The following is a 27,671-nucleotide window of genomic DNA, read 5'->3' as shown; positions in this document are numbered from 1 at the left end:
TATTTTATGGATAGTGTGGTTTTGATAGCCATTGTTTAAAAAGACTTCATGGAGATGGGCAAGTTCTTCTTCTAAATGTTCCGGGTCAGAGATTCTAGAGGCTCTGGTGGTTAGGGTTTTGATGACACCAACTTTTTGTTTAGGATGGTGGTGGGAGTTAGCATGAAGATACCTGTCAGTGTGAGTCTGCTTTCTGAAGACCTGGTGGCTAAGCTTACCATTTTTCTTGGTAAGAAGGACATCTAAGAAGGGGAGCTGGTTGTTTTTTTCAATTTCAATGGTGAATTTTATGTGTTTAGAGAGGCTATTTATATGAGCTAAAAATTCCTTCAGCTTATCCAAACCATGGCTCCATTTAGCAAAAATGTCATCTACATATCGCTTCCATTCTTCAGGGGTGAAGGGGAAAGACTTAAGGGCCATTTGCTCAAAGTGTTCCATGTAAAGATTGGCAATCAATGGTGATAATGGGGAACCCATTGCAACACCATGAGTTTGCTCATAAATTTTTCCCTTAAAACTGAAGTATGAGGATTTAAGACAAATACTTATAAGTTCCACTGTTTCAAGGTCTGTGATTTTCTTCAAAACTTCTAGGGCTTCATCCACAGGAATCATAGTGTAGAGAGACACCACGTCAAAGCTAACCATGAGGTCATTGTCATTAAATTCTAGGTTTTTAATCCAATCTATGAAGGAAGCAGAATCTTTGATGTAAGAGGGAGTATTACCGCATAAAGGTCTAAGTTTGCTCGCTAGATATTTAGCTAACCAATAAGTGGAGGTAGTTGTAGCAAAATATTTTGGTCCTGAATAAACAACAATCTGATTTGCAAGTTGAAGTTCGGAATCTCTAAGAGAATATTAGCTAGTATAATAATGAGGTATGATCTCAGAATTTATGGGCTCTTGTTCTTTCAGAATATTACTTGTGTAGAACTTGGTAAGTCTAACTTGGATTCAATGTCAGACTCATTTTATTTTTGAAACCTTTAAATCTATCATCCTTTGGTTAAATGTTGTCACCCAATACTTATGAGGTTTTGAGGTTTTGGATCATTCTCTTGACTATTTTGTATCATTTTTTCTGCTAGACTTGCCATTGCTTGAAATACCTCTCAATTATACAAGGAAGAAATCAAGTAGATATTGCTTCTTGCCTTGTGGTGCTTGGTGTTTGAAAAGAAAGATATGTTCACACAAGTTGAATACCTTAAGGCAAATGTATCACTGTCTATCTAGATGTTTCTCGCAATTTTTCTTCAAAATATTGTATTTTCTTTAAGCAAGCATTGGAAGGCCTTCGTTGGTATACTTGCACACAGTTACCACCACAACTAGTTAAAAACTAAAACTAATGGACATGATAACCAACAATGGCTCTCCTCTGAAGGAACAAAAGAGATGGTCAAACATCAAATACTAATAAGGTCAGTTTCTTAATTATCTTGAAATTCCCATGCAACCAATAGCTTACATTTGAAAGCAAAAACATTACCAAGAGAAAGATATTGGCCTGTAAGTCCCATCAACACACTTCAAATATAAACTTCGAATATAAAAGGCGAGGATCTTCAATGCACCAAAGCATAAAATCTGAAGTGCCACGAGAAGATTTGGATAAAAGCAATTTTTGAAAATATGTTTCAAGGGAAATGTGATCTAAAACCCCAAATGAATAAGGTTCCATCAGAGATCATTAAAAACATTAGGCATACCGAGTTCACATTTAAAGAGTAAAATTTTGTAATAGCAAATTTAAGGGCAAAGCGAAAAAATTCTATGAAAGGAAAAATCGAGAATTAGATGGCTTCAAAGAAAGATGTAGAGACACTAAATTCTACAATTAAATGATCAACTGTGAACACCATAATAAAAGTGTTTCACCCCGAAGTGCCAGTGGAGCAAAAAAACAAAAACCACAAAGACATTGATGGAGTCCAAAACTTATTACCTACAACTCCTCTAGAAGCTAGAGACATATACATCATAGGGCATGAATTCTGTCTTAAACCAGATTCCAAGGTTGGTAACCCCAAAACAAAACAAACTTTATAAAAGAGGTCACACTCTAAAATAATTTGAGAGAACAATGATAGAAAATGGAAACCCGAAAGTCGCCATGCCTAGACAAGTTCACCATAGAATTCTTTCAATACTGTTGTAGTTCACCATAGTGTCCTTTCAAGACTGTTGTGTAATCATAGGGGAAAATGTCTGCAAGAAGTCCTCCAAGCATTTAACTCCACTTTCACTTCATACCCAATTTCTCCCACTTTCCTGACTTTCCCTTCATACCCAATTACTTCACTTTCCTCTTTCTTGTCTCACACCCAAGACAAGGATAACTCTCCAAACAAATTTAGACCAACTTCACTCTAAAATATTATGTTTAAAATCATATTTAAGATATTAGCAAACACACTAGTAGAGCCAATCATGTCCTATCGAATTTCACATGTTCAGGGAAGCTATATTGGAGGATATTTAAGATAATAGCGAACATTATAGATTCAATCATGTCCTACAAAATTTCGCATGTTCAAGTAAGCTATATTGGAGTATATTTAAGATAATAGCGAACACACTAGTAGAGCCAATCATGTCCTATAGACAGAATTTCACATGTTCAAGGAAGCTATATTGGATGATATTTAAGATAATAGCCAACACACTAGTAGAGCCAATCATATCCTACATAATTTCACATGTTCAAGGAAGCTACATTGGAGAACATCATATTATTTCTTGTGAGACCATTCACTCCTCCGAAGTCCAACTAAAAACCAAGTATGTTATTAAATTTGGCATGCCCATCTCTTGTAATCATTTAAGTTGGAGCTTCTTAGTTCAAATGCTATTGGCATTTGGATTTAATCAGTGTTGGGTTAGCTAGGTCAAAATGCTTATCTCCTCATCCTTATTTACTCTAGTTAATGGCTTCCTCACCTTCCCATTTAACCTATCTCGCTGTGTCAAACCAACATGCGGCAAGAGGAGTGGCTGGAGTCGCACCATATATCTTTAGTAAGGGGTTTCTATCTTAGTAACTTAGTGCCATATGTGTTTCATGTCCAGAAGGACGAGTATAACTCACTCACAGAATTGATCTGTCGGGGGCGAGCTCACTCAACCAAGTGTTTTTTAAGAGCTGTCAATTCAGATGTTGCGTTTCAGAGGAGGAAGGGCAGGTATAATGCTACTCATCTCATATTATAGATGTTTCATTTCATATTCCAATTATTTCTTTTGGGATCTTGTGTACCATTCCTTTCTTTCCTTGGTTGAAGAAAACTCCTTCCAATCCAACGGATGAACCCTCCACCTCCTCAATGGAGCTAGGGGAGAGGTGGATAAAACTATCCCATATCTCCCTTTTTGTGGGATAGAAATCTTGACCATGACATAAATTTTAAATATCAAGGAACCTCTAGCTATATAGTAACAATGTTCCCTTTTTCCACCTTCAATTTGTTGATTACAGAATGGAAACTCTATCAATCAAGGCAAAATCCTTTGAAGAATTCCTTTTCTTCTTCAAAACATTGTTATCACCAAGCGCAACATACTTTGAATCCTCATTTCTCCAAAAATATTATTCATTCAAACTTCCTCAGGGTCCTTCAAAATTCCTCAGAATTCCTCTCCTTGAGAATCCATTGAAAAATATTACTTGAGAAGGACCTCCTTCCCAAGCTTGACCATAATCTTAACACCAACTTCAAATCTCTCGCTCTCCCAATCAAATTAACTTTGCTTTAAATTTGTCTTTACACTAGACCTCATGCTTTTTCAAGAGGCCTACAAATTCTCAACCTTCAAATTCTTCACAAGGTAAAGATATGGTGGAGGAATCTCAACACTGAATAAGCACTATGGGGGATAAAATAGGATGCAAGAGACATCAAAGCACAAGGTCTTCTAAGAATGGAGTGGAACCAAATAGGACCTTTGATATAAAACAATGCTCATCAAATCAAAATTATTGTCCAAAACTAGTGTTTCTTTAAAACCAGAGAGGAGCATTCAAAAGTTTACAAATTTCAGATAATTCTTGGCAACTAAAACCTCAACAAAGAAAGTGGTAAATTTTTCAACAATCAAAAATATGTTCCACATCTTGAACAAATCTTTGTATATACTACAAAGTATCATAAATTACGATGGGTACTACTACATACCTACCATACTATCATAGTATAGCAACCATTGCATGCCAACCAAGAAATGGTGAAGAGTAGAGTGTTGCCAAGTATGACAAGTGTCAATGAATAAGGAGTTCAGTTTGAACTTTGAGCACTCGCTTAATTGGTGAAGAGTGAAATATTGAACTGAGTTACATTTGACCTCTAAATTTCACTACTTTAAGATCAAAATCATCAACTATATTTGACATATACTCCCGATCGAGTTATATTTGAACATTGAACTCTACCAAAATGCCTTTAATGGAATTTTATTTGAAACCTTAACTCTACCACTTCAAAATAAAAATCAAGTGTATATGGCATGTTCCTGCCTAGTAAAGGAAAAAATAAATATCAACCGTATCTATCATGTCCCATAAGCCATCCACAATCCAAAGTGTAATCTGTCCACACACTACTCAATCTGATACAATGTTTTTATATATTTTTGTACATCTCTACAGCTCTACAAAACTCTCAAAAACAAAGTTCAGAGCTAAGTATATAACAAGAACCATTAATAGAATATCATTATAACATTTAAACCCTGATTAACATCTCTATCCTATTTCGTTGGTGCTTTAGGAGCCAAACTAATGAATTAAAAAATGATATGTCAAGCATTATTAATTACAACAAGCCCTGAAATTATGTATTGACTTGCATGTATTATACTGGTTTGCAGCATATGGTTGCACTTGTTATGCACATAAAATTGCTGGCAAATTTACTTTGGATAGTTGCACATGCCCATGGTTTGACACACTTCAATTCTCACATTCTTCTACAACATCCAATTAAAGCCGCACTAACAACAATTAGTGGGCATTCAATATTAAAGGTAAGAGAGTACAACCAACACATCTGACACCCTCAATATCATGTATTCAGATCCATCACCACTTTTAAATTCATTACCAACAAATTTTGAGTATAAAATAGTATTTCCAGCAGTTACTGGCATTGGCTTCCTCTTTCCTTCTTCATCATAAGCACCAGGGCCTACTACAATTATCTACTTACATGAAAATATGTAATAGAACTCAAACTTTCAAAAATGCCATCACATATTTTCTAATAAGCCCTATTTTATGCTTGGACTAGATTTAAAACATAGGAAATGTAATCAAAATAAAGTTGTCTGTTAGAATACTTTAAGCATGATACCAATCCATATATTTTAACATATCGTTCCAATAGAGGGTTTCTCCTTAGCACTTTCAGTGAGAAGCAGACCACCGACTGTCTTCTCTTCCATCACTGCAACCTGTAGCATACATTCAACCTTCATATATTTTCTGAAGAGGATATATAGCTTCCATGCTCAAATCCCCAATTTCAATTTTTTCCTGAATATTTTATCCAGGCCCCTCTAACAATTTGGACTAAAAATGTTATATTTCTACTAAAACTTGTTGCCATCAAAACCTTACCTTAATCAAACGTTGATCATTCAATGGCTTCAAATCCTTGATATCATCTGTATCAAGAACCCCCACAATGTCATCTTCCTTTACAAGAAGATGATTAGCTCCATTGAATTCAATCTCTGTGCCAGCCCACTTGGAATACACAATATTTGCACCAAGTTGCATAGTACAAACACAATGGTGTCATACTCTCTTTAACTATATTTAACCCATATGCAAAAAAAAAACAAGTCATCCATGGATTTCTCAGTTGTCTTACACAGAAGACATCTTCCAGGACCCCCTTATCCCAAGTTAAAATTTTGTTGTCTAAATCTAACCAACGAAAGAGTTTAGCTTTAAGAGGAATTTCTAACTTTCAAAATAAGTGCCACTATGGGAATCTTTCCCTCATCATTTCTTCTTCCATCTTTACCTTGTATTCCAGTTTGGCAATATATTCATCAAGTCCCTCATTTTTTGACCACTTAAATTAGCTCATCTTGTTTAGAAAGTTTAATCATTAATGGAACTAGAATTTAGGCTATGGTTTCTTTCCTCAATTTTTACCCCTTACAAATTCAAATCCCATTCTAAATTCAAGCCATGAGATCAAACATTCCTGCCATCATTTTTTGCCACATTTTCCCTCAAATAAATCCCTAAGAGATGGATATCTCTTATTAGCTTACACTGTTTGAAATTACCTTTACAACCAATCTAGGGGTCTTCCCCTATTCTTACCTTGTTCCTTTGAATCCTCCATGCTGTCCATTTTCCAATTAATGGGAATGCTTCCACCAAATCTTTCCAAACAATAGAATTTCCATTAAAATGTTCCCTTTCTTCTGTAAACTAATCTTCTGTAGAAATCATTCTCAAATGTTTGGTTTTCATAATTTTCTCCTACAAACCTTCATTGTAGACTAACCTCTACAGAATTTTAGCAACTAAAGCTATATTGAAGAGATTTATATTTTCTTATGCCCCACCCTCTAGCTTCTTTAAAATTTACCACCTGGCTCCATTTAACTACATAAATTCCTTTCATTTTTCTTTTGTTTTCAATTTTTTTGTTTATATATATATATATATATATATATATATATATATATATAGATATATATATATATATATATATTAGGGATATGGACAATGGATAACCAATGCACAAGAATACTTTCAAGCACAGCCTTGACTAGTGCTAATCTCCCTCCCCTGGAGAACCATCAATTGCACCATAATGAAATTTGAGCTTCAATTTTTCTCTACAACAAAGTTCAATCATACTAAATATAATTAGGAGGCTTTAAGATCCCAAGTATATGTTTCCTTGATCTAATTACGTAAAATTCATAGGAAACAAATTCATGAGTGGCTTTTTCTTCCTCAACCAAAGTATTGAACAACATTGTAGAATTCCTCATAGTGATTTCCATACCTATAGTTTTGTAGTAAATATGCATTATACCTTTTAACTCCCTTAGTGATTCTTGCCCAGATGTGATGATATCATCAACAAATAATAGATGAGAATATTCAGAGTCAGAAATTTTTACTCCTTTCACTATCCCTCTTCTCCTTGCATCCGTGATCAACATACACCTTCAACCACTAATACGAAAATAAATGGTGATAGATAGCACCCTTGACACAAACCTCAATATGCATTAAAGAAAATTTTGGTGGACGCATTGATTAGAACTGTAAAAGGAATAGAAGTAAGGCATCCCATTAACCATTCTACAATCTGCAAGTTTGTTCCCAGCTGAATCAACAACTGTCTAAGAAAGAGCCAATTCATTTTGTCTTACGCCTTTACAAGTTCTAGCATCATTGCTACAGCAGGAAGCTTGTGAGTTTTCATTTTATGTATTATTTTATATATTGTTCCCACATCAGCATAGATTTTCCTATTATAAAGGAACATAAATTCTTCTTCAAAAATTCAACTGTCCATCCATTGGGTATATAATTTTTAGTTTTTTGGAGTTTAAAAATGCTTTTATCTCCTCTTTGGACACCTCTGCCTCCAAGTCTATGTTCATTTCATCACTGATAATGCTGGGAAATAGCATGATAATTTTCATGAATTCAAAAATATTCGGTGCCATTAGACTTTTAAATTTTTTCTTTCTCACTTCAGCTATCTCCTTAAAAGACTTATTAACCCTAGAGCTATCTAGCTTATTATTTTCCCAAATAATGTTAATGTTTCTTGTATGACTTGTGTACTTGTGAAAAAGTTTAGTATTCGTGTCACTTTTAGAGAACAAGATGGTTCTCCTTTTTAGCTTAGTTTCTTTTTCCTCTTTGGCAAGGTAGTTTGTTTTCCCTTGTAGCTCCTTTAGAGGATTGATTTCATCTTTCAAAAACACCCCTGCTTTATTATTATCAGAGGTTTTTAATTCATTTTTTGACATCCTTTATATATTTTTGAATGAAGCTTTGAGCTCAATCTGCAACTTCACCTTTTACCCTTTTCAGATTGTTTATGAATTGCTTCATGTCTCTGTCCTCACTATTACTATTGTAGTGTCATCAATTCTTGATGACCACAACCTTGGAATTCTTTTTATTTAGCCAATAAGTGATTAAAATTAAAGGGGGTTGGATGCTTCTTACTCTCTGATTCAATTTGTAGCAATATAGAGCAAGCTTCCCTAAACAATTTATGATCTCACTCTTTGAATATAACATCAATTGAGTAGCAACAAAGGATTTATCTAGCCTTTTTGAAATTCCACTTATGCCTTTTTAGTTATTTCTCCAGGTAGGTGCTTATTTAATTGGTTCTACATCAATCAACTTTTGAACTTCAAAGAAATGACTGAAAAATCATTTAGAAATGGGGTTTTTCTTGCTGTAAGTGCCCCACTGATTGTCAACAGTGCCCTTTAGCTCTTCTTTTTTTGAAACCATGACTTTGCTTCAGAGTTATTAGAGTTTCTTCCAATGGAGACTTAGTGGTGATCTTGATCAAGTGCTAAACCCCCTTTTAGACCCCAAAATCATCCACAACATTATTTCTTTGATCTTGGATGGTAGGATGACTTGAAAATCTAACTACCTTTATTTTTTGAGGCCCCTTTAATTGGATAACCACCCAAACAGGACAAAGAATGAATCCCTACATCACCTGATGAAGCTTCTGAATACTGGATTGCATGGTCTAAAGAATGGATAACTAGCATGAAGAGAATGCCACATTTTCCTGAAGCAAAAGATGGACCCAATTTCCAGTGGGGGCCTTAAAGTCCCCTTAACCTTCCTTAATGTTACAAACAATTTTGGAACACCCAATAATAGAAGGGGATTCTTTTAGTAGTATTATATAGCATGAGAATTGATAAAAGTGGACCTACCTTGAAAAGTCACAGGAAAATAATGTGTTTGTTCAACCACTTTAGGACCACATACCTCAGACTAGCACTTATCACCTTCCAAAGCTAGAAGTTGGAACAACTGAATCAACAGTCTTGAGATTTGCTTGCACTTTTTCTTCTACCTTTTCCAGACTTCAAACTGGCCTCCAAATTAGAATCCGTAGACACCACCATTCATACTTTTTTCTTTCTCTACAAAATTCCCACAGAATTTTATGAGAGCCAACCCAATGGAATGGAACTTTTCACTGTTCAGAAGTCCAACTTCTAGTTTAAAATCCATTTTCCTTGGGAAATCTTAGTATCTACAGGAAATCTCAGTATTTTCATGAAGATCAGTTTCTGCCAGCATTTTAACCACTCTCCTATCTTTGAAACCAAAAATTTTCTCCAAGGAGACAAAATTGAGCTATAGCATCAGTGACCCTTCCAAAATTTTTGAATTCCTCCACAACTCTAAAGGGAGATTCAATCTATTGCAAAGATGTTTGTTCCTCCTTTGGGTCAAAACCTAGTTTCCACTTTTTAGGCATAGTCTAGAGGCCCCCTCACATCCAATCTTGCTTGAGAAGCAGGTTCTCATCCTCCTAGATTTTCACCATAAAACAAATCTAGCCTCGGAGTAGAATATGTAATGCATGTTGAGTTTTTTAGCTTGGAAGGTACTTTTAGTCTTGTGTCTTGACTAGAAAGACCTTTATTTGCCTTGTTATGACCTTGAAAAATGATGATCCATGCTTGTTATAATGGGTTCTCAAACATTTCTCAGAACAACCCCTGCAACGTTTTCCATCTGCCATATTGAGAAAATGTAGCTGAGAAGAATGAAACTTAAAGCAAATTTCCAAACTTGAAATTTGCATAAGAATCCTCACACTACTTTTCCATGTATGCAAGGCCAAAATGAAAATCAGGGAAACCCTCTAGAGCTACTCTCACCATTAACAATGTCCAATTACATGTAGCAGGGAGACCGCCAATGACAGTGGGCATTAACTCTCACAAAGGGGATTGAACAGTTCTCCATAACCATCAACTCAACACCTCTCACTCAACCAACAAATGAGCCACATATGGAGGCGAGAGGTATCCAAGAGTTCATCCCTGCATAGTTATTTCTTATCGTGTCTCTATTTTTTTGAATCATATTCGCCTTCTTATAGTTAGAGATTTACTTATAAAAGGTTATTTATTCATGTTTTAGTCTTTCAATTTACCACATGATATTTTATGGTGAAGGCACTATGATATAACATTGGTGTAAATATTTGAACAACAAATCTACAAAAACGTAAATGAAACTAGATGATATGAAAGGGAAAAAATTAAGAAAACAGGTGCCAAACTATGTATAAACCATGTGGTTAAATTATAACAATAATAAATGAATTACCCAATCCAAAACGAATTCCCTGTATCCATATGACTTCAAAATGTATGTACAATAGCTTCACATCCTCAGCGTGTCACTTTGGAACAAACTAACTAAGCTACTTACAATCAAATAAATTTCTATGGCACACGATACTTTTATAAATATATTTCACGGAGCGGGAATTGTCAATGTAACATAGTGTGTAATAGAGTGTCAAAAGAAGAATATCTCAAGTAAAAAATGAAGTAAAGATATCCGAAATCCGAAAGGATAAGTCACAAAATTTTGAAAGTTATTAATGTTAAGAAACAGATTGATAAAGGTCGTTGAAGTTGCAGTCTTTATAGATGGATTAAAGGACACTATTAAAGGTATGTCAATGACTCAAGGCTAGTTGTCCAAATCCGCATAAATCTTTTTTCAAACTATGCATCTAATTCCTGAGATCAAATGAATGTTAATCTACTCCTTGTCAAGCGTGAGGCTGAGTTTACTTGCAAAGGTTTCTATCCTTGTTCAATTGTTTACAAGTTGATGTGTATTTTTACGTAGAAATACTCTTTGTCTGATGATTTCATCCTTCATATAGATGATTATTATGGTTAGTATGCCTTCAATAGAAAGGTTTGTTTACTAGTTGGCTGATGATTTAATTCTTCAGATATAGATGATTATTATGCTTAATATGCCTTCAACAGAAAGGTTTGTTTACTAGTTGGCTGATGATTTAATTCTTCAGAGATAGATGATTATTATGCTTAATATGCCTTCAACAAAAAGCTTCCTTGAACTTGTTGACTCTTGTGCTCTAAGTTGTGGTTTATACAAGTTGTTTCAAGACTTTATGGGGCTTATAATTACTTGATTATGGTCCTGCATGACATGTTTGGTCTTGTTTCTTGCAGATGTTGTTGAAAAATTGTGCAGTCAAAGGAAAATGGATGCTTTACAATTTGTATTTGCATTTGGACTTGTAGAAAAATTTCCACTTGTGCCTTTGTTGAAGGCATGTCTCGAGCATGAAAGGAAAGCATCAAAATAAATAGCAAAAAAAGGAAGATATCATGTTGGGTCACTGGTATGTCTATTATTTTTGGTGTGGTTCATGCTCCCTTGTTAGAATAAACTATCAAAATATTAACTTGTCATTAGACATATTCTCTGAACACTTCCATGTCTTATTGCAGAATTCAACAACCTCAAAGAAATTCATTCATTGAACAATGTAATAAAGTGCATTGAAGTGCTTCACATCTATAAACTTTACTAGACCTGTTATTGAGTCTTTGGATGTGGTTATCTTTTCCAAGCACACACGTACAAGAAGACAAGAAATAATATTCCCGACTAATTTCAAGTTATCTTCTTGCGAATAGGGTGTTCCCTTCCATAAACCTGACAACTCGCTATGCTTATTTCTAGTGAAAGAATTTGGGACTTTTCATGAATTGTGAGATAATTCGAACCCCATAACTATCAGTTCCTTATTTTAAGTTATACCCACTAGATTAGAACCAGCACAAGGAGGATTCCATTCTCGTTTCAAAAGAACCTACAATCAACTTATGCCATGCTATTTAATATTTTATGTATTTCTTCGCATCCTTGACCTATGACATAAAGACGCAACATGCTACCTTGCATTTTCTATACTAACACTCCTAAACAATAATAAAGTATGCCCAAATATGTCATTTCAAATGATCTATGCATCTCACCTTTTGGTTTTTCAATTATTGAAGTTGTTACCTATATTCATGAGATTATCTACAACTGAGGCCATAGTGACAATATATGTTAAAGTTTTATCCATGTTGCACTAAATGTGTTTTTTATTCAGCAGCACTATAATACATTGTAGTTTCCATTCAGCGGAGAAGTGTACCTAGTAGCAGCCTTGGTCTGTGTGCAAATGGGTTAAATTCATAGTAGAATTTATCTGTTGTTTTTAAGGTGTTTCTCCTTCAATAGTACTTCATCTCAGCAGATCCTTTCAATCTACACCTTCAACAAATGCATACAACCTTGGGGTACATGCTACATATTCCATTTTTGCTGTGAGGGTATAGCAAAGACGAAAGAAGCACATCAATTTTAGGCATCTTATGGTTGTTGTATGCAAGAATGCTTGTCTAATGTTTCCCAAACTTATATAGATCCATATTTAATATACTTTTATAGTTTGACTTAGATGCTAAATTTTCTTAATTTAGGTGTTTTTCTTAGCACTATTTTATGCACAGATTTATCTTTAAGAAAAGTGCACAGTAGAGAGGGGTTCTATATTTTGAACAGGGGACACTCTTCTAGGTAGGAGATAGTCTATTCTAGGGAACTTCTATCATGCATGTTAGGTGCTTTATCCTAGACAGAGTCCCAAGTCCCTACCTCCTTGACAAATTCCATGCCAGACAAGATACCGGTGAACAGAGATCCAAGTCCCTAAATTTTCCAAAAACCCACCTGAGCCTATCTATCTAGCCCAAAATCCTTTACATTCCAGTCATCTCTTGGTTGTGATTTCATAGAGAGAGCCCTCTCTGGTTTGGTAGGGCTAGCTTCCAAACTAAAATCTTGGTCTGTGGTTACCCCCGTTGATCTCCTCATCAGCTTGGGACATTGTGGAGTATAACAAAGGGCATGAAAACTAGGGAGTGCCAAGGTGTTATAGTGAATGTAAGGTTCCCAAGTCATGGAAAATGTAATGCTAGTTGTGAGGTCATGACTGCTAATGTGTGTTAGGGAGTGCTAGGGCATGCTAACATGTGCTAGATATTACGAAGATATATCAAACAAGCTAAGATGTGCCAAGTACTAACTATTAGTTCTCTTATACATAACTATTTTTTCCTCCACCCACTTCTCATAACTTCAATAACCATTAGGTAGGGACTTGTAGCTTTGATGTTGCTTTGCTTGTTTAATAAAATATTGCTGAGGCTTTAATTTATTGAAAGTTGCAAAATTTACAATTTATGAAGTTTCAAGGTCTAGTTTTTAAAATTATAATTGATTAAAGGGTGCTACCTCAATGGAAGAGCACCTACTTTACAAGAAGGAGGTTGGTGGTTCGATTCCATCGTGCCTTGACATCCATGTGGAATGACGACGATCATTTTTTGGTGACAGAGGCTCTTTTGACCATCACCAATGAGCTTTGGTGACATTTTTCAACCTTCACCAAAAAGATGAAATGGTGACAGTAAAAAAACACCACCATATATACGCATCAATAGTGACGACCCTTAAAGTTCCGTAACCATAAATTTTTGTTGTTGATATGAAATGGTGATGATCATTGTCCATCATTATAGTCATTATTTGTGACATACTTTGAATGTCACAACAACACCTATACTTCTGGCAATGCATTTTTTGGTGACGGTCAGCAAACATCACCATATATATCCACCAATAGTGACGCCATTAAAGATCCATCACAATAAATCATTATTGTTCATATGAAATGGTGACAGTCACTATCCATCATTAGAATCAATATTCGTGACGAACTTTGAATGTCACCATAACACCTATACTTTGGGTGATGCCACTTTTGGTAGCGTTTAGTTTTTGGTGACCGAGGCTATGGTTCATCACCATTGCTGATATGCAATGGTGACGATCGCTGTATGTCATTATAAATCATTATTGGTGATGAACTTTGAATGTCACTACAACACCTATACTTTTGGTGACGCTACCTTTGGTGACTTTCATTTTTTGGTGACGGAGGCTATGGTATGTCATCATTGCTAATATGAAATGGTGACGGTCGCTATCCATCATTATAAAACATTATTGGTGACAGACTTTGTATGTCACAACAACACCTATACTTTTGGCGATGCCACCTTTGGTGACGTTCAGTTTTTGGTGATGAATGCTCTTTTGACCGTCACTAATGAGCTTATGGTGACATTTTTTGCCCCTCACCAGTGTCCTTTTTTCTTTTAGTGATTTTGAAAACCATATATCTGGTTTCTCCAATGAAAAAACATGCAACATCTAATAATATCTCTCGCTTCTCCACATTGAGTGCCTCGTAACTAATTTGCAATCTCTTCTTTGTCTCTATGGGGAGTATCTATTGAAGTTTGTTCAATTGGTCTTCCCAATAAAATTAGTTCTTTCTTCCACACAAAAGTGCCCCAAACACTTTCAAAGAGAGAGGAAGTCCTTTGTAGGATTCTAAGAACTTATTTACAAAAGATTAAAATTGTGAGCATGGGTAGGGCTTCTTGAAGGCATTGAAGCATAAGATTTCTCGGGATTGTTGTTCATTACACCCACTTAGCTTATAAATGGATGAGTTTTCAATTCCTAAGCTTGTGAGAATATATTTATATCTAGATGTAATCAATATTAAATTATTTGATGGGATGATAGTTTGATTAAGAAAAATTGATTTAATCTGATCGACTTGATCTACATCGTCGACAACTATTAAGGCATGAGAAGAGGAGAGATGTTGTTTAAGAATCTCCATACCTTGATCGATGCAGTCTATTTTTGCATCTAATCTAGTCAAACTCTTGTGATTTTTTTCTACATTGAAATTAAAGTTCATTTACTTGCGTTTTCTCTTACATTTGATTGAAAACAAGATCTTTTGTACTATGAACTCTTTCGGTTGAAGGGTTATTTTTCCAAGGTTGTTTTTCCTATGCTACACAACCCAAAAATTCCAAGGACGAGAGGTTTTTCACTTTGTTCTTGTTGCTGCAATAAAAAATTCATTTTCAAAATGTTTTACTTTTTCATCTAGACCCGTTGGATATTTGGCTACATGCAAAGGTCTCTTCTTCACTCTCTTCAAAACCTCTTCAACTACTATGTCCAACAACTCCCCTTCATCGGTGTTTATTCACAACAAAAATAAATAAAGTTATTAAGAAAAAAGCCTTTACATATATCTATCCAAACATAAATCAATACAATACCATGAAAAGGTGGAGTTCTCACCTGTTGCAGGACTCCAGCTTGAAATCCTCTTATTGGTGAAACACTAGAAAAATCATTTCTCCAACTATCAATTGGAATGGAGTCATGTCACAACTTATTTTGGATAGTTTGATCATCATAACTCATCTTATTTTCCAGTGATTGTAGGGCTTCAACATACTTCCCCTGACTTCCCTATATCCACCTAAGCTCATAGGGCTTGACACCATAAAATACTGGAATAATTGTCTTTCTCGATTCTAGCATTAGGAGGAGCTCATTCAGACATAAAATAGAGTCTGCATATCTAGGCGAGAAAATCGCCACATGAATGGCGGCAAATCTAATAGTGCTTTCTATTTGAGAAGTCAAATAGTCCCCCCCTTTGTAATTCCTTTTGATCTAGAAATACTTTCAATCCCTATGAGATAAGGCAATGATACAGATGGTTGACAAAGGTTTTCTTCACATTAGGCTTGTGGTGATTAATGAAAAATTCATAACAGACACAACCAACTGTTGTAGGGAAAAGTGCCTATTCAGGACGACCCTATCCACCTAAGGTGTGACAGTGCCTTAGCAACAAACAAAGTAACTATTTGTGTATTCTTCTTTATGAACTATGAACAAAGAAGGAAAGGATGAACTAACCGTTGTCTTCCGCTAGTTCCTTTGGCCCAGTTCCTCTTCTCTTTGATAGCTTCCAACCCCTTGCTCCTTCACTTGCCCAGCAGCACAATACCTGCAAGATCAAAGAAGAGAGAGACTACACAAAGACATAGGTTCATATGCATAAAAAGCTTAGGATCAGATTATAAGCTAAACATACTAATGCAACAATCATCAATGAAACACAAGTATGTAGGAGAAACTCAAATAGTTTTATTGATAGAATAATAAAGGTTCAGGAGGAGATACAACCAAGTGAGGCCCGATCCAGCATCAACCTCCCAGCAAAGGAATCCCTTCTTCACCTCCAACAAAGCATAAATCACCCAATAGTCTAATCTCAATCCACAAACCAACAGCAATTCTCTGCAAAGTACAAAATTCCAGCCTCTGGATCTCTGGGATGAGGGATCCATATATAGATGTTTGCAAAGAGGATGAGTCAGCTTGTCATCTGACTAGTGTCCTTTCTCTCTGTCAGTTCTTGCTTCCACTTGGAGAGTGAGAGCCTTCCACTTGGAGACTGAGAGCCTCTTACTCATCCTTGGTCGAATTCAGTGAGGCAAGTGTCATGGAGGAAGATTCTGGAAGCTTCCATTGTCTTTCCACCTTGCGGAATGGCACTGCCATTTGTCATTTCCCGCTCAGTGCACCCTAGTAGTGCATTTAGGTGCGTTGCAACGCACCTAGATAGTGTACTGGGGTGATATGCAACGCAGCTGGCTAGTGGAGCCACTGAAATGATCTTGATTTGACTGATTCTGAGTAGTTTCTGGTGGAGAACTTCTGGGAGAAGTTGTAGTTTGCTGACCTTGTTCCTTTAGGGGCAGGAACAACATGTTTAGGGACTTTGGATCCCTTGGATTATGGACATTTCATGCTCAGAGCTGTAAGGCACAAAAATGTCTATAACAGTTGCCCCCTAAAGTATGAGGCCGTTTATCGGGTGAAATGCTTTATTAGGAGGATCCGAAGTTCTTTCGATGCTGGGAGGAGACCTGTAATAAGATACAATACAATACATTATCTTCATACTTATTTTTTCATGATCTAGCTGAGGCGGGCATTCCCATGCTTAGCTTTATAAATTCATTTATATGTACATAGGACAGACAATCGTCTGATGGTAGACTGATGATTCTGATAGAGCCATCATCCTTTTGGTAGGATGATTATCTGTGCTGCAATGCTGTACATTTCAATGTCTTTATTTTCCTGAATATATATCGTAGCCCGGATGGATGAAAGTAGATCCGGGGTCTTCGATCTCGTCCAATCTTCACTCTAAGTACAAGTCGATCCATGTGAGAAATGTGTTGAAGTCGAACATGGAAAGACATTGCTTGATTACCAGTCAATGATGTAAACTGTTAACAAGCGTGAGAGGAATCACCGATAATGATGATGACCCTCAAGGTACTGCAGTACAATTCATGTGGTGTGAATAAAGGACTTGGTGTCGAACACCACGCAAAATCTTTCGGTCGAAGGTCATTGATGTATACCTGTCGCCGGAAGTGAGAAACTTGCCGTTGAGGCATGCAAGCTTCAAAGTACTGAGGGGGGTGTTCCTAGATCAACTTCTTGGATAATGAGCTGATGTCGACAAGAAGCGATCCGTCAAAGGAGGGCCTTAATGAATCCCACATCAATGACACGGAACGGAGCAAATGATTTTGATGGAGGTGAAAACAATCTGATGATATATGGTTCAGGGTGGCGGTCATGGAAGAATGAAGTATAATGTATGGTAGTGGATGGGACACGGTTGACTCCTTCTGAATGACTTCTCTTGAACATATCGGCGACACTTATGTGATGGATTGGTAGCATTTACCCCAAATGTGGATGGTATGGCGTGACCATGGCGATGTGACCGGTGAATGAAACAACCCAACCCGACTCGGGCACGGACTGGAAGTGTCATGTTCAAGAGCGACTTGCTACCAATAAAGATTCTTTGAGTTTTTCCCAATTTTTCCCCAGTCATTGCTGACCAGTACCTCTTTATTTTTGTCAAGCTTGAGGAGGATAACATATGCTTGTTCTATAATTTACCCTTCGGGTAAACCCATCGCTATGTTTTAACGAGCCTAGCGATAGTGAAACGCGTTCTCGTCTAAAGACAAGTTTGTCGCTATTAATGCTTTTAACGAGTCTAACGACAAAGATAACTCGGTCCTTTTCATTTTTAGAGAGTCTGAAAAGGTGCGTAAAGTTAACTCTGAAATTCTTTTTTCGTCATCTAATCCCTTAAGTCCGAAAAAGTATAAAACAATACAAAAGGGATGAATTTTCGATAGTTTTAACGAGCCGAACTAAACAAGCGCTCGATCTTTTTGTGCAATAATCCCTCAGGTCCAAAAAGATTAAAATCTAGAGGAGGGATAGCACTCCCGGTCGTTTTAACGAGCTGGAAGGCCAAAACTCGGCAATCTTTTCATATTTTACGAGTCAGATGAAAAGAGCTTAAAGAAGACTCGTCTTTTGAGGAACGAGTGATAAACAGGGTAGCAGCTGATTCCAGGTAAGGTTTGGAATTTTCCAATCACGGCAGTGTCACAAGGATGGCTAGTGAAATCACTCTTCGCAGCTGTTCCTCAAAATGGGTAAACAATCAAATGGAGGTGAATGATCGGCCAACGGAAAAGTGGAGGTGACGGTGCAAACACGACCAAGGCTTTAATGGCTGATAAGGCTACATTCACGGTGGTTATTTACCGGAGGATAGTTCATTTTTTAACGAGCTTAAACGCGGGTTGGAACACTTGCTCGATCTTATGTTTATTTTTTAACGAGCATGAACTATGCGCTAAAACTGCTCGATTAATCCAGTCATATGATAAGAATGTCTCACTGAAGGTGTCATTTTTTATGGAGATTGCACCTTACAAAGCTTTGCCCCGCATCCTTTCTTTATGCAAGTTCGGAAACGACTAATCCAAAATAACCGCTCTTTGCTTGCACTCCAAAAGGTTTGCATGCCCCCAGGTATAAAACAGAGTTTCAAAGTTACCTCTACTTCATTTCCGCTAAAACAAAAGTTTTACCGAGAGAGGCCTACCTCTTACAGGTTACCAAAGATTGTTCTGTTAATCTTTCAAACAAAACATTTCTTCGGCGATGTCTATTAATCTTTCAAATAGAACAAAGGTGAGCAACAACGAGCGCTACTCACATAACTTTGACAAGAGAATCTTATTCTAGAATAACCCTCTTCCAATCATGGACGGGGTACAGACTAGTCATACTCTCCCGCGGAAACCTACTCTATATCCGAAGTTTTCTCTGCCCAAAGCAGACCAGGATGCATGCCCCCTGGGTTCCAGTTACATCCCTCCGAATCACTCGCGCTCATCGGGAGGATGGACTAGGGGTGGAGACATTTCTTGCGTGAAAAGACCATTTAGGGATGGTATATGATTATTTTCTATGCGTGATCCAGGAAATGAAAGCTGGTCCACGAGCTTGACCACTCTTCCTTCGTGCGGAAAACACATTACTCTAAAGAGTGAGGAGACGATGGCTTCCATGCAATAAATATAGTCTCGTCCAAGGAGTAGGTTATAATCCAAGGGTCCTTGAACCACCATGACGTTCATTTGAACTGTCTTCTTTCTCAATGTTATGGGTACATTGGGAAGAATCCCTAAAGGTCGACTGGTTCCTTTATCAAAGCCCGTCAGATTTCTCATCTCAGGCAAAAGCGATGGTGAACCAAGCGCTTTCCAAGCAGTCGAGGAAAGGATACTCATAGATGCCCCTTCATCGATGATGGTACCAGCCATGACCATTCTATATATTTGAACTATAATTCGGAATGGTATGCTTGCTGGTAAACGGGGTCTGCCTAGTTGATTCCAGTCGAAGGAGACAACTAGGTTGCTTGGAGGTGGGACCGAGTAGACGGCCGGGTACGACCCTGATGAACTTCCTTCCTGCGATAAAGGAATAGGTATATTAACCTCATGTTCATTGGAGTCTATGTTGATGAAGAGAATTTGGATGGTGTCATCCTTGTTTTCTTCAGTGACTATATCATTCGAAGATGAATCCTCTGAAGGCAAGACCGGGTCAACTGCCGCCTCGACCTTTTGACTTTCGTCTGGTATGGATTCAGTTGGTTCATCTTCAATGACAGGCGCTTCAGCCGACCACTTGAGCGGGCCAGCTGGATTCTCAACTAACGAAGGACTCGGCAAGAGTTTTTTATATCCAGGAGGAAGTCGCAACGGTGAAACCGGGCGATCATCCAAAACTCTTTTAGCTTCGTCTAAGAAGGGACAACGGTGGATGGCGTGATCGCCTTCGCACAGTTTGCAGGGAAATCTAGCTCTCCCTCTTTGTCCTGGGGCTTCACTTTCGCTAGTTGACGGTGTGCTTTCAACATGATCACCAGAGGTTGATGACACCGAATTGTGAAAACGGGGAGACCAGTCCCTTAGTATCCGGGGGATGCAAGGACAATCTCTGTGAAAGTGGTCTCCCTTGCAAATGACACATGGCGATTTAGGCCTGGTCAGTGCAGTGTGTGGATTTTCGTTAGACGATACTTGTTTGCCCCCATGCGCCTTTGGCTCCTTCTTCTTCTTCTCTTTCTTTTTATTTTCCTTCTTCTCCTTAGGAACTTGACTTTTGACTTTGCCAGCCCCGTCAAGCGAAGAGGAAGGAGGAGAAGAAGAATTAGAGGAAGTAGAAGGTTGGTGGGCAACTCTAGACTTGTCTAATTGCCGATTCGATTGTTCAGGATTAGTGGTGTTCTGAACGACATTGGTTGAGAAGAGCCAGACCGGCAAGCCAATTGTCAGTCCTGGAAGCGACAATGTGGCCATATGGGGCGCACCAACATCTCCCCAAGAGGAGAAGGGACTAGGATTTCCACCAAGGGGAATTCCTTGGTTGGTAGGCTCCATTTTCTCAACCGAAAGATCAACGTAGGAAAAGGGTGATGATTGTTCCGTTTAAAATAAATTTTAACACGCTTTGACACAACTTGTTTTTTCAATTTTAAAGAGTCGAGAAAAAACAAAAGATGACTCTAGTCTCCTTCGATTTTTAATGAGCCTGAAGTGACAAGTGCTCAGATGGACCTTTTCCGTTAAGGAGTCTGAAAAGGAACGAAAGGGACTGCTCTGGAGATCTAGGTAGAGGGTGTACCAAACCAATCACAAAACTGCAGAATACGTTTTACGGTACGGCAGTCAATCTTCCCGAATGCTGTGTTCGGTGCATTGCGATCAGTAGGGCGGCCGACACGGCTTCCTATGGATAAAAGGTTTTAAGCCTATAGGGGTCTCCCAATATATACTCGACGGTACGTGGGAGCACAATCCGTATTGATACTTATCGTTTCACCGTGGAGGAATCACCCAACCACTCAACGGTAAGATATCAGGCTTTACGACGCCAGAACATGTCTCTAACCTAGACCTTTATGTTGTGCGTAAGTTACAAAGCGTTGTTAGATTCATTCAATTTATTTTAAGTTGATCTTTCTTAGAAGTTTGCCTTTTGGGTTCACCACGATATGTAGATATAATTCCTAAATGCAATCTAAAGATGATAAGCAAATCTTTTATCTCTTTTCGACAATGAAAATCCTAGCTACAAGGGGAAAAGAAAGACAACATCTTTTCTCAAAGAGCAAAGGGCACACTGTAAATGCACTTTTTCCTAAATCAAGCCACACAAACTATCAATATGCAAATGCACAAGTGCATGTATTTGTTTTTCACTTTCTTAATATTGATGCCTAAAAAGAAAGTTGATGTACAAATCTGAATTCGCTTTCAAGTGAAAAAGACAAACAAGCTTCTTTTCGAAAACAAAATGTAGAGAAGATTACGACACTTTACGATTTTCGAAATAAACACTTGTTTCAACACTAGAAAGTGACAAATTCAAACCAAAAGCAAAGTAAAAGCATAATCGACTGTCAACAGTAATTAAACCTTCTCCTAAGACCAAAGTCGATACTCACGACAAATCTGAATCCAAGGACGACAGTATGACTATTTCACTTTTGCAATGGAAAACTGTAAATGATGCCACAAACACACAAAAACACTCACAGTTATTTTGTACAAAGGAGGCGGAATTAAGGCATAGAAAAGGGGTTTTCAGATAGGTACCCACACTGGTCACAGGCTACAAAAATCAGAGATAAACTGAACAGAATGAAGCAAAGAACCTCAGCTGCACAGGGCAAGGCTGATCAGCGCACCTGCAGCACAGAGAAACTGGATTGCAGCGCAGGTAGCCCCTTCGGGACCTGCGTTGAAATGCAGAATCTCTTCATAGAGCCTGCGCTGGGGCAGAGACGAGACTTCTATCCGGGTTCTCGGTCACGGTTTGCAGTTTAATCTATGGCTTTTGGCCGAGTAAAAGCAATCAATAAGGTACAATTAGAGGGATGATTTAAAGGAGGACTAAGAGCTATCACAAAGGGTAATCAGATCATTTGTGAATCCCCTGTTCAAATCATAAACAAATCCAGTGAGAGGATTGAGGTAGCAGCTGTCTACTTTGCATTTGATAATGGAAAATGCAGTTCGATTTGCTGCTTCCAAGTTTATGAGACAAACAACAAGAGAAGCACAAATAAACTAATTAGACATGCTCCCCAGCGGAGTCGCCATTTTGTTGTAGGGAAAAGTGCCTATTCAGGACGACCCTATCCACCTAAGGTGTGACAGTGCCTTAGCAACAAACAAAGTAACTATTTGTGTATTCTTATTTATGAACTATGAACAAAGAAGGAAAGGATGAACTAACCGTTGTCTTCCGCTAGTTCCTTTGGCCCGATTCTTCTTCTCTTTGATAGCTTCCAACCCCTTGCTCAACTACATAATTTCAAAAACTTTTAATAATACAAATACTCATAATTTGAGGTATATTGGCTGAAGCGGTGGCGATTAGGGTTCCAATGGAGGGTTGCACCAGGAAGGAATATGGTTAGCAACATATGCAGTACAAATGATGGTTGGTAGATGGGGCCAGCCAACGCATGGCCCATATCTGGTAGCCTTACTTCTCACCTAGGGAACGACACCATTAGGAAACAAAGTAGGGTAGGCAAGGGGTTTCAAAGGAGGGTTTTAAAACATTGTTTGGTTTTCTTATTGGTGGTTACTCTCAATTGCACGTGCTCGCTTCAGGAGCTCAACAATGAGAGAGTTCATGGTCATTTTCTTACCCTATATACATAAAAAATAGAGATGGTCAACCCTCGGGACTATGTCGACCTAGAACTCGAACCAGAAGATATCCTATCAGTTTGGATTTTGGAGACTACTCAACAAAACCCTGCCAAGGTGATTCACCTATGTAGGTCTCCAGCTGGTAAATTGGGAGGTACGTTGATAGATTGGAACTCGAAAGGTGGATTAAGCTTTCTGGAAGTAGGAAAACCATGCGTCAATGGTTCTTTCATTGTAGAAGGAGAGGGTGGGAGTGGGTCCCAAGTTGGTTAGGAGGAAGCCCCAACTCTGATGGGAAAACACAACACAACAGGATGTGCACAGCTTCCAGAGGAACAGTCCACATGGATGCGACAGTCACAACACACAAGGGAAGATAACACGTACGACACTCAGTGGATGAGTCCGCGTGAGTGCAATAGTTGTTATAGCAATTTTCATGTGAAATGTATGTCAGATGTCTGGGGAGATAGCTACTGTGGGTAGGACAACGTTAACAATGTATACAACAAATTTTCATTAATAGATTATGTATGACAACAAGTGAATTAGTTCAAGTGTGAAACAAAGGTTAAAGAAACATGCATCACAAGTGTTCAAGATTAGTATTACAACAATTACAATACATGTGTGAAATGTGTTAGCCTGTTAGCAGGCTTTTGAATTAAGCGAAATTTCCAAGACACATCGTTACACCATACATCACTAACACTATGGGTGGGGCATTGGAGACACTACTTACTCCTCAAAGAAAAGATTACAGACTCTCAAGGCTATATGGGAGGAGTTGAGGTGAAAAGTCCTTTGCATGTACAAATGAGGGGGTATTTATAGCCAAGGGTGAAACTGACCCTTGTGGTTGTTCGACTACCCTCATGAATGTTTGACTTCCATGACTCTTCGACTTTACATGACTCTTTGTAAAACAAGTGGGTCTCTTGGACTTCCACGCTACGTTACATTGATAGACATTATGGCCCACGGTAGGGATGTGGATGACATGACTCCTGACATTACTGGTACATTTGTGTCGTTGTTGGTGTGCATGTCGAGCTACAGTTCCATTGGGTGTTGGATGTCCTCATGGTGTATCATAGCTTCACCTCTGTGTGGCAAAGTGCGCAGAGTCTTCGATGGTCATTGGTTTGCTTGATGTTGCTTTTGCACATTGCTCCTTGCTTGTATGTTGGAAGGCTTGACAAGTTCGTCTGTTCGTGAAAGGTGCATGTTCGTCCGTTCATCCACCTGTGAGCACATCTTGCATGTTTGCTTGTCCGTCCATCCGTGAACACATATTTGCATGATCATTCATTCACAAGCACATATTTTTGCATGTATTGTTTGTTCATCCATTGGTGAACCTATCCTTATGCATGCGCTCCATTCATTAATCCCATTCGTCGTTGTGCCATGTTTGTTTATGTACCTATTCTTGCAGTCACTCATGAGGAGACAACATCAAATCCAAAAATCTCCTAGTCTACCATGATATATGATCATTTCGGGTGCAAGTGACGAAGAGAGGAAACAAGGTTACGAAGCAGGATGGAGGCTTCGAGCACTACTGATGAAGGTGAGGTAGGCAAAATATGTGCAATTTCTGGAACGAGCGATTAGTGGGAGCTTGGCAGCCAAAACTACACAATTCCTGGAGGGAACTAGTAGCTGGCTACCAGGACACTGGAAGTAAAAAATGCACAATTCCTGGAGGGAACTAGCAGTTTTCTGCTAGGTCATTGGCAGCAAAAACTGCGATATTCCTTAGGGGAACTGGCAATCCGCTGTTGGAGCTTGGAAGCAAAAACTGCACAATTCCTGGAGGGAACTAGCAATCTACTGCCGGGAGCTGTTGGCGGGAAACATTGCGCTGATGCTGGGAGGCTAGCATAATGATAATGTTCACGCAGTTTCTTAGCTGAGCAGACTGCTGAGTAGTAGAGAGCTTGCTCATGAAAATTGCGCAATTTTCTGGGTGAGTAGCTGGTCGACTATCGGGAGGCCTAGCTCGAAAAACTGTGTAATTTTCTGAGGGGGATAGGGATGGACACTAGGTGTCTGTCTATCCTATCTATGCAATTTTATCAACTAGCAAAGTGGGCAAGTTTAGTAGCCTCTGCGCAATTTTTGATGGGAGTCAGTCCTAGGGTGGCTACGAGGTCAAACTCTTTGGTTGACCAACATGAAGGTGGATTGATTTTCTTGCGGGAAGCATAGCTTGAAATGACCTGCTTGGTGCTTCTGCGTTGTTCTCGGTGACAGTCGTTCAATTCGATGGTGAGTTGATTGTTTTGTTGTCAAAGGGGAGTTAGGTCATCAGAACTTCTGCAAAATGACTAAGTGTGTGAACGAGTGAAAGATGCATACATGATTCTACAAACACACACTTACATGACTCGACGATGAGATGAATCAAACCATCCAAACACACATGTTTAACATGACTGATGGTAAAAGTGACAAGCGCGAAACTTGTGATTGATCGTTGGTTGACTGTGATGATGCTTGTGTCTCAGTGAATGTGACTCTGTGTGTAAGTGTGACAAATGTTTTCATGGTGATCACAACAAGTACACACAAAGCGAAGACTTTGAGAATGACCAAAACATGGTCGCGAGCATGCTCTGACATGAACATGCCAAACTTGGGTGAAATGAACATGAAATGTGGATGCGAAGACTCACACAAGCTCATAGATTGAACCCTAGTGTGTGTAGTCATAAAGTGAAACTCTTAAGGGAGGCTCCGAAATTAGTTGCAGGCCAAATTTTTGGAGGGTGGTTGTAGCCACTACAACACTTTGCGACAAACTCATAGAATTCCAGCTTCTCTATTTTAGTTCATTGCTAGCACAGGGATTTGGTCTTTCGGGGAGTATTGGATTGTTGTGCAGGTTACTTAGGCTTCCCCACTTACCCCATGGACATACATGGTTCAACTTTTTAGAACTCAATCAAACACAATCAATAGTTCAGCTTGATCACAGTTTTTCGAATTCAGGAAGGGTAGTTTAGCTCGCGAGTTGAAAATTTTTAGAGTATAAGTTTTCATCTCTGGTGTTGCTTCGCTACCAACAAGCCTAAACAGTACCCTGGTGGAGTCACACAAGAAAAAACACATTGCTCCACTTCCGCCGAGCCTAGTCAGTACCCCAATGGAGTTTCATGCTTCACCTCTGCGTGGAGGAATCTTTTCTCTTCTTTCACCTTTGTATTTTTCAAGAGGATTGTGGATATGGACTTATTTATTTTTGGGGAGGAAGACGGATCACAACTTACTGAGAGCAGAAGAGGTTTTTCATTTAGAGAAGCATGTAAGACCTCTGACATAGGTTTGCTCGTTTAGATTTTCCCCTTCTCTGTTTCTACTAGTTGGATGAGCTTGAACACACAGAACAAAAGGTTGAGTACATGCATGGGGCTTCCTAGTGCAGACACAAGTTCATGGTTGGAACAAAAATTCCCTTGCAGACGGTTCGTATTTTCCATTAAGAATTCATTGACTGAAGGTTATAACCAAGCACAAATAAGACAAAAACATGATTGGCCAAGTGCTGTAGTGTCACAAGTCTCTTCATATTTCAACCACATACTCTATTCAAAAGTTAGAACGTAGTAGTAGGCAACACTTATTTATGGAAACAAAAATAGTAAGGTATCAAGCAAAAAAAACAAAATTAAACAAAAATAGTAATCAAAATAAACAAAATAAAAGAAAAGACAGTAAACAAGGCAACAAGATGAAACAACACGCAACAAGCAGACTATGTACATGGCACAGGCAAGGCCCTGCCTATTGGAAGCAATTCTTGAGATCTTAGCCATTTGTAGGAAGGTTGTCAACCCTCTCGTCAAGTGAATGCAAATGGTGTGTGTGTGTGTGCTAAGCTTATCATGGACCAGTATTAGGCTACCGAATTTTGCTATCAGAACTTTGTGGTATTCCAAAAGACCTTTAAGTGAAGACGACACCACTGCTTCAGATACTGCATGCAACATAGGCTCATATGATACCACAGGGTATTTGTTTTTATTATGGGAGTGGTTCAAGTCTCTGAAATCAATGCATAACCAGATTTCCCCAGATTTCTTATGTGGAAAACATAAATTAGAAACCCATCTATGATGAAGAACTTTGTAAATAATCCAAACATCCAAAATCTCGGTCAATTTTTTTGTATAAGGAGTTCAAACAACATATGTGTTTTACCTAGATTTCATTGTAATGGCTTGGCTCCTCCTTTACCTAGAATCCCATGTTGGATTATTCGTATGTCGTATGTACTCACGTCATCATTTGCCCACACAGACACATCTAGGTACTATTTGATCAAGCAGTCAAAAGCTTGTAGCTGCTGTGGTGTGAAGTTTGTAGCAAGACTAACTATCTTTGAATCATGATTGGTTGCCAATTTTCTCTATTCATTCGTAGTGGTGGACCTGTGGGTTCTGTTGTTTCTTGGCCCTTGACAGAATTTTTGCAAGTCATAGATATTTTTGAGAGAA

General features: G+C 38.2%; 1 protein-coding gene across 1 annotated transcript; it reads right to left on the bottom strand.

Annotated features, from left to right (window-relative positions):
• Positions 1–5,022: 5,022 nt before the first annotated feature.
• LOC149143332 (20 kDa chaperonin, chloroplastic-like) lies at positions 5,023–5,782 on the bottom strand. The gene is made up of 3 exons (XM_089451777.1): positions 5,621–5,782; positions 5,373–5,454; positions 5,023–5,192 (listed from the first exon to the last, which is right to left on the bottom strand). The coding sequence occupies exons 1-3, from the start codon at positions 5,780–5,782 to the stop codon at positions 5,023–5,025; spliced, it is 414 nt and encodes a 137-aa protein (XP_089307903.1).
• Positions 5,783–27,671: the final 21,889 nt, after the last annotated feature.

This window comes from Pinus tabuliformis, chromosome X, assembly GCF_031772625.1.
Source record: "Pinus tabuliformis cultivar Carrire ecotype Pingquan chromosome X, CPIR1, whole genome shotgun sequence".
Taxonomy (NCBI): domain Eukaryota; kingdom Viridiplantae; phylum Streptophyta; class Pinopsida; order Pinales; family Pinaceae; genus Pinus; species Pinus tabuliformis.
The sequence above is the reverse complement of the archived record's forward strand: the minus strand, read 5'-3'. Positions and strand labels throughout refer to the sequence as shown.

Excerpts from the sequence above, each read along its gene's own strand:
- LOC149143332 (XM_089451777.1), bottom strand. The coding sequence starts at position 5,782 with ATGCAACTTGGTGCAAATATTGTGTATTCCAAGTGGGCTGGCACAGAG. Across the intron at positions 5,455-5,620 it reads ATGATCAACGTTTGATTAAG|GTTGCAGTGATGGAAGAGAA; the intron begins GTAAGGTTTTGA and ends TGTATGCTACAG. Across the intron at positions 5,193-5,372 it reads ACCCTCTATTGGAACGATAT|TAGGCCCTGGTGCTTATGAT; the intron begins GTTAAAATATAT and ends AGATAATTGTAG.